Source organism: Lissotriton helveticus, chromosome 5_1 (genome assembly GCF_964261635.1).
Source record: "Lissotriton helveticus chromosome 5_1, aLisHel1.1, whole genome shotgun sequence".
NCBI classification, from domain to species: Eukaryota; Metazoa; Chordata; class Amphibia; order Caudata; family Salamandridae; genus Lissotriton; species Lissotriton helveticus.
This window is the reverse complement of record NC_136065.1, coordinates 2,087,811,508-2,087,825,625: the sequence shown is the minus strand read 5'-3', so window position 1 is coordinate 2,087,825,625 and position 14,118 is coordinate 2,087,811,508. Positions and strand designations below refer to the sequence as shown.

The 14,118-nt window shown below is 44.6% G+C and overlaps 1 protein-coding gene across 2 annotated transcripts in view; it reads left to right on the top strand.

Annotated features, from left to right (window-relative positions):
* MAPKAP1 (MAPK associated protein 1) overlaps positions 1-12,191 on the top strand; it is a 733,860-nt gene extending 721,669 nt beyond the window's left edge. For both annotated transcript variants that reach the window (XM_078646092.1, XM_078646093.1), the window contains exon 12: positions 11,558-12,191. In XM_078646092.1, the coding sequence (XP_078502218.1) occupies positions 11,558-11,683 (126 nt within the window). In that variant the 3' untranslated portion in view covers positions 11,684-12,191. The remainder of the gene's footprint in view (positions 1-11,557) is intronic.
* The last annotated feature ends 1,927 nt before the right edge of the window (positions 12,192-14,118 follow it).

Here is a 14,118-nt window from a genome sequence, read left to right as displayed (position 1 = left end):
ACTCTTCAGCTTGCTGAGAATGCTTACCACTTGAGTCCCTTAGATGCTGACTCTGCAGCTTGCTGAGAATGCTAACCACTTGAGTCCCTTAGATGCTGACTCTGCAGCTTGCTGAGAATGCTAACCACTTGAGTCCCTTAGATGCTGACTCTTCAGCTTGCTGAGAATGCTAACCACTTGAGCCCCTTATATGCTGACTCTGCATCTTACAGAGGATAGCAGCAACTTGCGTCATTTACATGCTGACTCTGCATCTTACAGAGGATAGCAGCAACTTGCGTCATTTACATGCTGGCTCTGCATCTTACAGAGGCTAGCAGCAACTTGCGTCATTTACATGCTGACTGCATCTTACAGAGGATAGCAGCAATTTGCGTCATTTACATGCTGACTCGGCATCTTACAAAGGATAGCAACAACTTGTGTCATTTACATGCTGACTACATCTTACAGAGGATAGCAACAACTTGCGTCATTTACATGCTGACTCTGCATCTTACAGAGGATAACAGCAACTTGCGTCATTTACATGCTGACTGCATCTTACAGAGGATAGCAGCAACTTGCGTCATTTACATGCTGACTCGGCATCTTACAGAGAATAGCAACAACTTGCGTCATTTACATGCTGGCTCTGCATCTTACAGAGGATAGCAACAACTTGCGTCATTTACATGCTGACTCGGCATCTTACAGAGGATACCAGCAACTTGCGTCATTTACATGCTGACTGCATCTTACAGAGGATAGCAGCAACTTGCGTCATTTGCATGCTGACTCTGCATCTTACAGAGGATAGCAACAACTTGCGTCATTTACATGCTGACTCTGCATGTTACAGAGGATAGCAGCAACTTGCGTCATTTACATGCTGACTCTGCATCTTACAGAGGTTAGCAGCAACTTGCATCATTTACATGCTGACTCTGCATCTTACAGAGGATAGCAGCAACTTGCGTCATTTACATGCTGACTCTGCATCTTACAGAGGATAGCAGCAACTTGCGTCATTTACATGCTGACTCTTCATCTTGAAGAGGATAGAAACAACTTGCGTCATTTACATGCTGACTGCATCTTACAGAGGATAGCAACAACTTGCGTCATTTATATGCTGACTCTGCATCTTACAGAGGATAGCAGCAACTTGCGTCATTTACATGCTGGCTCTGCATCTTACAGAGGCTAGCAGCAACTTGCGTCATTTACATGCTGACTGCATCTTACAGAGGATAGCAGCAACTTGCGTCATTTACATGCTGACTCGGCATCTTACAAAGGATAGCAACAACTTGCGTCATTTACATGCTGACTACATCTTACAGAGGATAGCAACAACTTGCGTCATTTACATGCTGACTCGGCATCTTACAGAGGATAGCAACAACTTGAGTCATTTACATGCTGACTGCATCTTACAGAGGATAGCAACAACTTGCGTCATTTACATGCTGATTCTGCATCTTACAGAGGATAGCAGCAACTTGCGTCATTTGCATGCTGACTCTGCATCTTATAGAGGATAGCAACAACTTGCGTCATTTACATGCTGACTCTGCATGTTACAGAGGATAGCAGCAACTTGCGTCATTTACATGCTGACTCTGCATCTTACAGAGGTTAGCAGCAACTTGCATCATTTACATGCTGACTCTGCATCTTACAGAGGATAGCAGCAACTTGCGTCATTTACATGCTGACTCTGCATCTTACAGAGGATAGCAGCAACTTGCGTCATTTACATGCTGACTCTTCATCTTGAAGAGGATAGCAACAACTTGCGTCATTTACATGCTGACTCTGCATCTTACAGAGGATAGCAGCAACTTGCGTCATTTACACGCTGACTCTGCATCTTACAGAGGATAGCAACAACTTGCGTCATTTACACGCTGACTCAGCATCTTACAGAGGATAGCAACAACTTGCGTCATTTACATGCTGACTCTGCATCTTACAGAGGATAGCAGCAACTTGCGTCATTTGCATGCTGACTCTGCATCTTACAGAGGATAGCAGCAACTTGCATCATTTACATGCTGACTCTGCATCTTACAGAGGATAGCAACAACTTGCGTCATTTACATGCTGACTCTGCATCTTACAGAGGATAGCAACAACTTGCGTCATTTACATGCTGACTGCATCTTACAGAGGATAGCAGCAACTTGCGTCATTTGCATGCTGACTCTGCATCTTACAGAGGATAGCAACAACTTGCGTCATTTACATGCTGGCTCTGCATCTTACAGAGGATACCAGCAACTTGCGTCATTTACATGCTGGCTCTGCATCTTACAGAGGATTGCAGCAACTTGGTTCATTTACATGCTGACTCGGCATCTTACAGAGGATACCAGCAACTTGCGTCATTTACATGCTGGCTCTGCATCTTACAGAGGATTGCAGCAACTTGGGTCATTTACATGCTGACTCGGCATCTTACAGAGAATAGCAACAACTTGCGTCATTTACATGCTGACTCTGCATCTTACAGAGGATAGCAACAACTTGCGTCATTTACATGCTGACTGCATCTTACAGAGGATAGCAGCAACTTGCGTCATTTGCATGCTGACTCTGCATCTTACAGAGAATAGCAACAACTTGCGTCATTTACATGCTGACTCTGCATCTTACAGAGGATAGCAGCAACCTGCGTCATTTACATGCTGGCTCTGCATCTTACAGAGGATAGCAGCAACTTGGTTCATTTACATGCTGACTCGGCATCTTACAGAGGATACCAGCAACTTGCGTCATTTACATGCTGGCTCTGCATCTTACAGAGGATTGCAGCAACTTGGGTCATTTACATGCTGACTCGGCATCTTACAGAGGATAGCAACAACTTGCGTCATTTACATGCTGACTCTGCATCTTACAGAGGATAGCAGCAACTTGTGTCATTTACATGCTGACTCGGCATCTTACAGAGGATAGCAACAACTTGCGTCATTTACATGCTGACTCGGCATCTTACAGAGGATAGCAGCAACTTGTGTTATTTACATGCTGACTCCCCATCTTACAGAGGATAGCAACAAGTTGCGTCATTTACATGCTGACTCTGCATCTTACAGAGGATAGCAGCAACATGCGTCATTTACATGCTGACTCTGCATCTTACAGAGGATAGCAACAACTTGCGTCATTTACACGCTGACTGCATCTTACAGAGGATAGCAGCAACTTGCGTCATTTACATGCTGGCTCCGCATCTTACAGAGGATAGCAGCAACTTGCGTCATTTACATGCTGGCTCCGCATCTTACAGAGGATAGCAGCAACTTGCGTCATTTACATGCTGACTCTGCATCTTACAGAGGTTAGCAGCAACTTGCGTCATTTACATGCTGGCTCCGCATCTTACAGAGGATAGCAGCAACTTGCGTCATTTACATGCTGACTCCGCATCTTACAGAGGATAGCAACAAGTTGCGTCATATGCACGCAGACTGTAAAGCGTACTGAGGTCACCAGCAGTTTGAGTCCCTTACACGCTGACTCTACAATTCACCAAGGATACCAACAACTTGGATCAGCTGTAGAGGATACTAACAGCTTGAGCCACTTACCTGTCGACTATGCCGCTTACCAACTATAGCAACAGCTTGTCCCTTTCATGCTGACTATTCAGCTAACCAAAAATACTTGAAACTTGGGTCACTAACATGCTGACCTTTCAGCTTACCAACGACACCAACAACCAGAGTCACTTACATTCTGATTATACAACTTACCGAGGATAGCAACAGTTTGAGTCGCATACATGATGACTCCACAGCTTACAGTGGCGACCAACAACTTGAGTCGCTTTCATGCTGACTGTACAACTTACTGATGATACCAACAACTTGAGTCGCTTTCATGCTGACTGTACAACTTACTGATGATACCAACAACTTGAGTTGTTTTTATGCCCACTTTCCCTCAGTCCAAAGTGATTTCGGATCCTTCCCATTATCTTGAGGACTCGGGACAGAAGATCTGTGTTCTACACCCACTTATTTTTTGGGAATAATGACATATTGTACAGCAGGTAGTGTCTTCATTTTCTGACAACGATGACGTTGTCTGTGCATTGAAATCTTTCTTTTGCGTTGAAATTCGCGTCTCCGCGAGCACGCAGCCCCTGCCTGCCTTGATCTGTACACCAGAAAGAGACATTATTCGGCATCAGCCGTCGCGTGAGTGGGTCGAGCGTGGAGTGTTTAAGTCTTGTTACACCACAATTTCTTCCCACCTCGTTCCAAGTGATAAAACACCTTATTTTATCCGGGTGAAGCTTTCTTCAAAACTAAATTTGCTGCGTTTTACAAATGGATCGCGGGAAGGTAGTAATCTGGCTCTTGCAATGAGTTTCCTCGCACGATGAAGCCATGAAAAGTGGAACTTTATTGACCATGAAAACTTTCCCTTTATTTTTATGCCTCGAGCTGTAAACCGCAATAGAAGTGAAACACTCCGCAGTGCATAAAATTGTACACGTTTCAAGCCACAGAGAATTACCAAGCTAACGGCGGGCCAAAGGGCATCTTTATCTTTTGATTCGTGCATTAACCTGCCATTAAAATTATCTATGTGATTATCACAAAGCACTAGAGATAATAAATTTAGGAAATGGTTGGCTTGTTAAATATAATTTAAAAAGGTTTTCATCATGTAGCGCGTGCCAAAAATGGGGAAAGAACATACGTTTAGCTCGCTCTACTAACATAATGTATGAATTAATAGTCGTCAATGTGTTCAGTGTTTTTAGTGTCACCTGCACGTATATTATCACGGATGAGACTGCATTGCAAAGCCAATGCAGAGAGCCCATGCTCCGACTGGAGGGGCGTAACCCAGGGTGCAGTTTGCAGGTACGCCCTCCTTTAATATTTACCATCTTTTACCACGAGACTTTGTGGACAACTGTTTGCTTTTGAATTGCATACATTTTCTCGTCGCCAGATGGGTGGAAAGTAATCTGTCAAAATAATCAATTCTAATTCTATTCACCTAGTCCCGCATCACCCTCATGTACCAGCAATCATGATGAGCTAATGCCCCTTTGCTTCATGAATTCTGGTGGGTTTCAAATTCTAGAGTGCCCCTTTGCTTGATGATATCTCGATAGGTTTTATGTTCCAGAATATTCCTTTGTTAGAGTTTCTGCTTGGGTTTTAGATTCCAGAATGGCCCTGTGTTCAATATATGTATGTGTTTTACATTTCAGAATGCCCCTTTGTTAGAATTCTTCATGGATTTTAGATTCCAGAATGCCCATTTGAGCGACATTTCGAAGGGTTTTTACTTTCCAGAATGCTCCTTTGTTAGATATCTGCATGGGATTTACATTCCAGAATGCCCCTTTGTTCGATATCTGGATGCGTTTTAGATTCTAGAATGTGCCTTTGTTCGCTGTCTGAATGGGTTGTACAATTCAGAATGCCCCTTTGTTAGATATCTGGATGGGTTTTAGATTCTAGAATGTGCCTTTGTTCGATATCTGGATGGGTTTTAGATTCTAGAATGTGCCTTTGTTTGATATCTGGATGTGTTTTAGATTCTAGAATGTGCCTTTGTTTGATATCTGGATGTGTTTTAGATTCTAGAATGTGCCTTTGTTTGATATCTGGATGGGTTTTAGATTCTAGAATGTGCCTTTGTTCGATATCTGGATGGGTTTTAGATTCTAGAATGTGCCTTTGTTCGATATCTGGATGGGTTCCAGATTCTAGAATGTGCCTTTGTTCGATATCTGGATGGGTTCCAGATTCTAGAATGTGCCTTTGTTCGATATCTGGATGGGTTTTAGATTCTAGAATGTGCCTTTGTTCGATATCTGGATGCGTTTTAGATTCTAGAATGTGCCTTTGTTTGATATCTGGATGGGTTCCAGATTCTAGAATGTCCCTTTGTTCGATATCTGGATGGGTTTTACCATCCAGAATGGCCCATTGTTCGATATCCAGTGGATTTTATGTTCCACAGTGTCCCTTTGTTCGATTTCTGGTTGGGTTTTATGTTCCAGAATGCCCCTTTGTTTGATATTTGAATAGGTTTTAGGTTCCAGAACGCCCCTTTTATCGATATCTGGATGGGCTTTACATTCCAGAATACACATTTGTTTGGTATATGGATGGGTTTTGCATTCCACAAAGTTCCATTGTGCGATTTCTGGATGGATTTTAGATTCCCGAATGCCCCTATGTTCGATATCTGGATGGGCTTTAGGTCCCAGAATATTTCTTTGTTTGAAGATGTCATGTTGGTTTTGTGATATACATTGTACATTATTTAATGGCAGGATGTATTCTGACAAACTTCACTGGATTGCTCCTTTCCAAGAGACAAAGATAGTGAGATCATAGTAGTCTTTATTTAGTCCCCCAAAAAAGAGTAGTTTTCCTTAATTATAGATTTAAAATAAGTGATATCCCACGGCCAAGCTATCCATAATGTGGCAAGTGCTGTGGCACGAGGGCACAGGTCTGTGAGGTGCCCTGTGCACACCAATTATGGTTGTTTTTACTACCCTATTCGATGGTGGGAGAGTCCTTTTCCATGGTTTCATCAGGCCTTAGGAAACCCTTGCTACACCGCTGTTGATGACGTGTGTGGAATACTGTGGAAGTGATGTCAGGGAGACGCTGAAGTGCATCTTATGAACTAACAATCTGCTCTGACCACAACAGTTCCTCTCCCTTCTTCAGAATGTTCTGTTTTGGAGCACATGTTGATGGGGAATTCGCACGCGTGACTTTATAATATCATACATGGTATTTAAATGCAGCCTCAGGGGGTGCTACGTCAGCAGCCCTTGTTTTTCTGAATACCCACATGTGAGATTCACTATCTGTTTTCTAGCCGTATCTTGGCTAAATTGCTGCATTAAGCTATCCCGCTATTTTCAGAGTCAGTCGTCCTTTCTATATTCAAACTATGAATGAACTGAATTATATTTGTATGTTTTCAAAGCTTCTGATCTTCCTAACTTTACAACCACTCCACTGGTTGCCCGTCAAACACACAAAATCGACTTGTGCACAAAAATTGGCACGAGGCCTTGGCTGGGGCTACCATTGGGCACCTCTCCAGTCTATTCATTCTAGGCCACCCACCAGATGCCCAAGGAGGCCTCCGAGCACTGTATTTCACTGCATCGGTCAATACAGAAATGGCTTGGCAGAGCCAAAGTCCCTCCCTCTAGACCACGACAATTGGACCTCCAGGGAGGATCAAACATCAGGTCATTTGGCAAACATGTAAAGACCTACGTCATCATCCAATGTGTGCAGTCATGTAAATGTAAATGTAATGTAAATGTAAATGTAAATGTACAGGAATTTATATAGCGCAAATCACCAAGCGGTTTCTAAGCGCTTGCTTAGGGAACCCGTCCTGGTATTCCCATGTGAGATAACCCCGGCAGGGTATCCGCAAGGTGAAAGCCAGGCATCCCGCCGCGAGGGGCCGTTGTGGAGATTAAGCAAGCTATTGCCCAGAGTCGCAGAGTGTGAACCAGTGAATCGAGTAGGCACCGGAGCGAGAATTGTCGAGTCCATGGACATTTTAGGACTCAAGACCCCGCCGAGCCAGGAATTGAACCCTGGTCCCAAGCTGACCTCTGCTTCCAGGTCTGCCTCCTCTAACCAGTGAGCCACACTTCTCCACTTCTCGAATGTTGTATAAATGCAAAGGCACTTCCTCCCCCTCTTAGTGTCCTCAGGTTGCGCTGTAAAACGCCTAGTAAATAATAAACTAAATATTTAGTGCTCCCAAGTGTTGGAAGTCTCCCCTGCATTCTAGATCTGGACCCATGAAGCTCTTGACTACGCTCCCGGCCTGAGGAAGCACCAACACCCCCTCTAAGACCGAAACCTTTAAAGACATAGCTGCTTCCCTCACACTATCACATAGAAACCATGCCGACAGCAAATACAAACCAGGTGAGAAAAGCAACACAGACTCATACGATGTGCCAGCATCATGCATATGAATCTAATTTCATGAATTGATTTATATTGCGCTGAGGTTTATATGACAATGTTTTAGCCGCCAGAGCCAGCGGGCCGATTTATTAATGAATCACAACCCTATCAGACTTACCCCCAGATGCATCAAAGTAATGTTTTGCGAGTCCTTAATAGCGAATTTTAAGGATTCGCTATTAAAGACTCGCAAAACGGGACGCATGTAGGAATCGCAATGTTATTTGCGATTCCTACTGATTCCTTATTTGCGATTCGCTAATTGCAAATAAGGAATGGCTTTCCCATTCATTCCTATGGGCCTAAAGGACAATAGGAATGAATGGGGAGTCATTCCTTATTTGCGATTAGCAATTAGCGAATCGCAAATGTGCCGCAATTTCAAGGGTGCCAGGGTGTCCAAAGGACACCCTGTTGCACCCCTGAAATGGTAATGTTCACTGGTGTTGCGCACACACATGTCCCAAGGACATGTGTGTGTGTAACATACAACCTAGAAAATGCACTAAAGTGCATATTTCTAAGTTTTTGCTATTTACCACGTAGTTTGAATTTGCGGTAAATAGCGACCCCCAGATTGCGAATTCGCAATCTTTGAATGGTTCATGCATTGCATTTAAGGAATCGCAAATTGCGATTCCTTAAATGCAATCTCAATTTGAGAACTCGCAATTATTTGCGAATTCTTAAATTGCGAGTGCATGAACCCTTGATGCATCTCAAATGCCATATTTGCGGGCGCAAACGGCCGAATTTTGCGATTCGCACCGTTTACGCTCGCAAAAATGCTTGATGCATCTACCTGTATATCTGTAAAACATAATTTGTTTGCCCACAGTGCCAGGTTTGCAGCAGCTCTGGAGCACTTCTCAGGTTCTCACATACAGCACCCAACGCTCCCCGCATAGGTTGCATGACGGCCATTCAACCTACTACCCATGCGCACCAATCCCTGAGCAACGCAGCGTCGGCCTGTAGGTCTAGAGCAGTCTCGCGCTTCAGGGACCACGGAGGGTGGAGTTAGGAAAGAACTGTTGAACAACACCACACTCTGAGGTTCACTTGGGCAGCGACTGGGAGCCGTTCCCTGTATGTTAAAGTGGGGGAACCGGTTCACAATGACTGGACAAAGAAGATGTTTTGCAGCTCACTCGGAGCGCTCTGGAGGCGGGGCAGGAAATGCTGTGCCGACTGGGAAGTGCCCTGTTCACAATGTCAGGCTGGCACAAAATGACTGCTGTGGTGGGTTGAACCCCCCGGTGAAACTGCCTGGGTGGACAATATAGCTCAACTCTTCAAGCTTCTAGAAACTCTTCTTCGTTACTGTGATGTTCTTTCTTTTGTTGCACACTCCTGGTCTTCTCATGGCACCTTACGGGTTGAACTTCTCAATGGATTACCCAGTTGCTTTCCATGCCACCATTTCTGTCCATGACCTCTTCCCCCTCTCCTCAGCCCCAGCTGGCAAAGGTCAGTACTTTGACCTTATTTATGCATGAACTCCCCTCCCCATTTACTTCAGAGCCTCTAAAGACTTGAGCGGACAACTCCTTAATAAGTTTCACCATCTCCTTGTCATCATCGTGCATCAGGTCAAAAGAAAAGCAACTGGATGCCGACCGTCAGCCCCACACCGCACCCCTCAAGTTTCAGAGCCGCTGACCAGTAACTGGTTTCTACCTCCCATCGTCTGTCACCTGCAAACTGACCGAAGTAACATCCATAATTGCATCCGTCTATTCCAAGAAACCCAACTTGATCCCGCCATGCTCTCTCTTGATCCAAGCACCCCTACAAACAACTGGGACAATGCTGAAGCAAAGCCAAGCCCACAAGGGGACAACAGGTGTAAAGACGTCCCACGCCACCTACCACAAGTCTTTTTTCAACACAAATGACTTCCTTTCCTCCAAATCTAGAAATCAACCAACAAAGCAGGCAGTCTTCCAGAGTATCCACTGGTTTACCTTCAAACACCCACAGTGATTCTGAGTGTCCTGACCCAAGGCCTCTGCTGCAAACTAACTGGCATCTTCATTGGCAGGGACTTAGGCTAACAAGACACAATAGCCAATCTCCCCGACTCCATTCCTGCGGCCAACATCTTCAGCCTCAGCATCACCAACATAGATCACTCATCAAAGTACTCAAGCCCTCTCAGACGCCACGTCATGCTGTACAAGCTCCCCTTGCTAAGGAATGAAAACCCACCATCACCCTTCCCCAGCTGAAAGCATCAACTTCTCTTTGCCATCAGGCATAGCCCAGACAATGTTTAACCGCTTCCGCGCTCATGACGAGCTCAGCTCGTCCTGAGTGACGACGCTCGTACGCTCATGACGAGCTGAGCTCGACATGTAACGCGTTTTTAAAAAAAAACGCAGCGGGAAAACCGCTAGCACGCATGCGGTTAAATAAACGGTTCTCAGCCCACTTCCTCAGAAGTATCCCTTCACCAAACGACGTCTAGGAGTGACCTTTGCTGGCCTCCCCTGACCATCCAAACAAAAAAAAGAGACTATAGTGACCAAACTCATGCACTACTGTGAAGCAGACTCCGTCCTTGACAATCGCCAATACTGACACTAATTAAGTACTTGATCTTCGGTGTGAGAAGCTTCAATTTCTTTCTGTGCAATATATTTACTTATTGCCACCAGATCTCCTTCCTGAAAGGTTTGGTGCTGAGCTTTCTGTTTTAGTTTGTGTATGCGCTAGAGTATGAGAGCTGTTCTTCTTTTGGTGTTTTGTAGCCAAAGATATCCTGGATTCTGAAACTAGTAGCTTTGCTTTTCCTACCCTAAGTGCAGCCCTGTGGGTTTTAGCTTGGAGATCCTGTTGCATGAAGAAACAAGCGTTGCTCCTGCCAATGCTGATGACATGAGGTCAGTTGGCGACTCCGTAAAGTATGTTCCGCGCCTCCGTACAAGTGCCCTTAGGAGGGTCAGTAGCATTAACCCAAAACACTGAAGTCCAGTGTGATTTTCTGGATGAATGTGATGAATATGTATGTGACAGTTTGCATATAATACATTTCTTTGGAGATTTGTGTATTTTATGGTTCTCAACACCCAGCTGGACTTTGCTGATAATGAAGATGATGAAATCCCATTCACAAAGCGCACTATTACCACCAGGTTCCTGGCATTGGTGCTCAACAGATATGCCATATTCAAGTCTACTTTCTTTACATTCACAATCAATTATCATCTCCAACTTTAGCCCAACTGGTTCACTTAAAGTGAACTAAGACTGTAGTTCCCTGAGTACCTTGGTTTATTGAGTAAAAGCAAAAGTTTTAAAAGTAGAATATGGTGATGTCCCAGCGGGTGGGGGGAGTCATCTGGCAACTTTACATTAAAGTGATTTAATTTGAACCAATAAACCTCAATTTACGGTAAGGCATTCAGTTTCATTCTTTAGGCAGTGTTTTTATATTGTATAGGTGCTGAATATGTTCCTTTACTGCCACACACACGAGTAGCCCTTTTCTTGTGAGACCGCTGCGCTCCTGCTACAGGCAGTACAAGTCCATGTGTCCTCTGGTCTTGAGTTTATTCTTTTTTCATTTCTTTTAGGTCAACTATATCCTTGAATCAAGAGCAAGTACATCACGAGCAGATTATTTTGCTCAAAAACAAAAAAAGTTGAGCAGGAGGACAAGCTTTAGCTTCCAAAAGGAGAAGAAATCTGGGCAGCCATGATGTTGATCCCAGATCCATGAGAATCTGTCCACCAGGCGCTGCAGTGGTGAGGGTCAGCCAGTGTCCAGCAGGTGGGAGCCAGAACTACAAAGCACTTAACATCAGGAGTCCTGAGCTTGCCACCGAGCAGTGAAAGGAGCATGCTGTGGCTTCTTGCTGGTGAAGGCCACTTCCAACGATGTGATGCCCGCAAACCCTAGGGATATCCTTGCCATGACAAAAAGAGACCGCCGTAGCAGAGAAAGGGAGCCTCTGGTATGGGCAGAGTCCCAGGGCGAAGATTACACAGAGATGTTTAGGCGAAATCACAAAAAAACGTGTAGCACAATCGCGAGGAAAAGATGGTGAAGGCTGTTTCAGCTGCTCACATAAACTAGATGAAACATGTACATAATAATGTCTTTGCAAGTATTGGTTGTGAGACAGTCACAATCCTAGATAAATGTACAGAAGGATTAAAGGTGATCAGTGTTTTCCTATTATTAATAAACGTGTATCCTTTATAAAACTAGCTGTCATGCAGTGTTCTGTGATGGTTTTTATTGTGACATTCAAATAGTTGCATATCTCAGTTGTATACATTTGGTCCACAAAATGGTAAGTACATTTTTTTCTGTATAGTATCTTGTGTTAGGGCATGTTATTAATAATTGCCTGTCTTTAAAGGCAGTCTCACTTGTTTGTGTTTTATTTACACAAAGCCTCTTGAAATCTCCTCGGGGTGTGTGTCTGGCTGTTTAAAGTTAAATGTGAAGACCTAATGACTTTGGACGTTTCTGTGAAACGAGGAAGTGATGCCTCTTGTGTACTGCACTTGTAGCATTATCTGTAGCAGTTGCCACCTCTGCCACACTTCCCACCTCTGCCACACTTCCCGCCTCTGCCACACTTTCCGCCTCTGCCACACTTTCCGCCTCTGCCACACTTTCCGCCTCTGCCACACTTTCCGCCTCTGCCACACTTTCCGCCTCTGCCACACTTCCCGCCTCTGCCACACTTCCCGCCTCTGCCACACTTTCCGCCTCTGCCACACTTTCCGCCTCTGCCACACTTTCCGCCTCTGCCACACTTTCCGCCTCTGCCACACTTCCCGCCTCTGCCACACTTCCCGCCTCTGCCACACTTTCCGCCTCTGCCACACTTCCCGCCTCTGCCACACTTCCCGCCTCTGCCACACTTCCCGCCTCTGCCACACTTCCCGCCTCTGCCACACTTCCCGCCTCTGCCACCCTTCCCGCCTCTGCCACACTTCCCGACTCTGCCACACTTCCCCGCCTCTGCCACACTTCCCCGCCTCTGCCACACTTCCCCGCCTCTGCCACACCTCCCCGCCTCTGCCACACCTTCCCGCCTCTGCCACACTTCCCGCCTCTGCCACACTTCCCGCCTCTGCCACACTTCCCGCCTCTGAACCCCTAAGGAATGACTGTGAAGTTGGGTGAGGGGATTTGGAACTTGATGAATGTTGTGAAGTTTATGGAGTTTCTGAGATAAATCGCAGGCCCTTTAATGGGTTTTGCAGATTTTTTTTGTCCAAGCCAAATTTCTAGGCATTTTCTCTTCATTTCATTAAATATGTGTCCACAGAGTTAAAAAAAAAAGTATTTTCACTCCACTAGTCACTTATTTCGAGAGTCTGTTATTAGAGTCTAGAGCAATGTTTTATTTAGGGCAGCACTTTGTATACACACTATCTTTTCATAAAATATTTACAAGTTAAGTATGTACCTTTAGAATAACTAAATATTTTATTAATTAGATGGGTTGCTTTATAAACATTCCCATTACGTTTGCCTTCTCATGTTTCATAGCTGCTAGAGTGTCTGACCTGAAGCACAAATATGGTAGTATGTTTAACTTTCTCCAGTGCCCTAATCCTTCAAGTTCCCTGCTCGCTGGAACAAGCCCATGAGCTGCAAGGAACCTGTTTTATTATATTCCTAAATGTGACCCCCAACCCATGGGTGCTGCAGGAATGTGCATCACGTCCCTCATCCCATTGTTGTATAAGCCACACCTCTTGACTGGACCAATTACCATTGTCCAGAACCACTCAGGACACCTGATTGGCTCACATGTTTGTCTTGTTCCTCCCACGTTTCACGTGTTACATTATTTCTGGTGTGAAGCTATTTTCTAACAGTCTCATTTTTTAATAGTTGATGTGTTTTTAAGGCTTTGAGGTTTCATAGCATGCAAAAGTCAGGTTGGTTCCATCTGCTAGCATTCCTGCCACAAAACCCTTGGCTTTTCCAGACATGTGTGCAGTGCCATCTTAAGGATTTTTGGGGTCCTCAGTAAGACATGTTCTTAAGAATTTTAATTATTACCCATTTTCAGCTAATTCAAGTCCTTGTGATGTTAAACTATACTATATATAGTATACTATACTGAATTATATGTTAAGCTTTCAGAAATGGGTGCCCTGAAAAGCA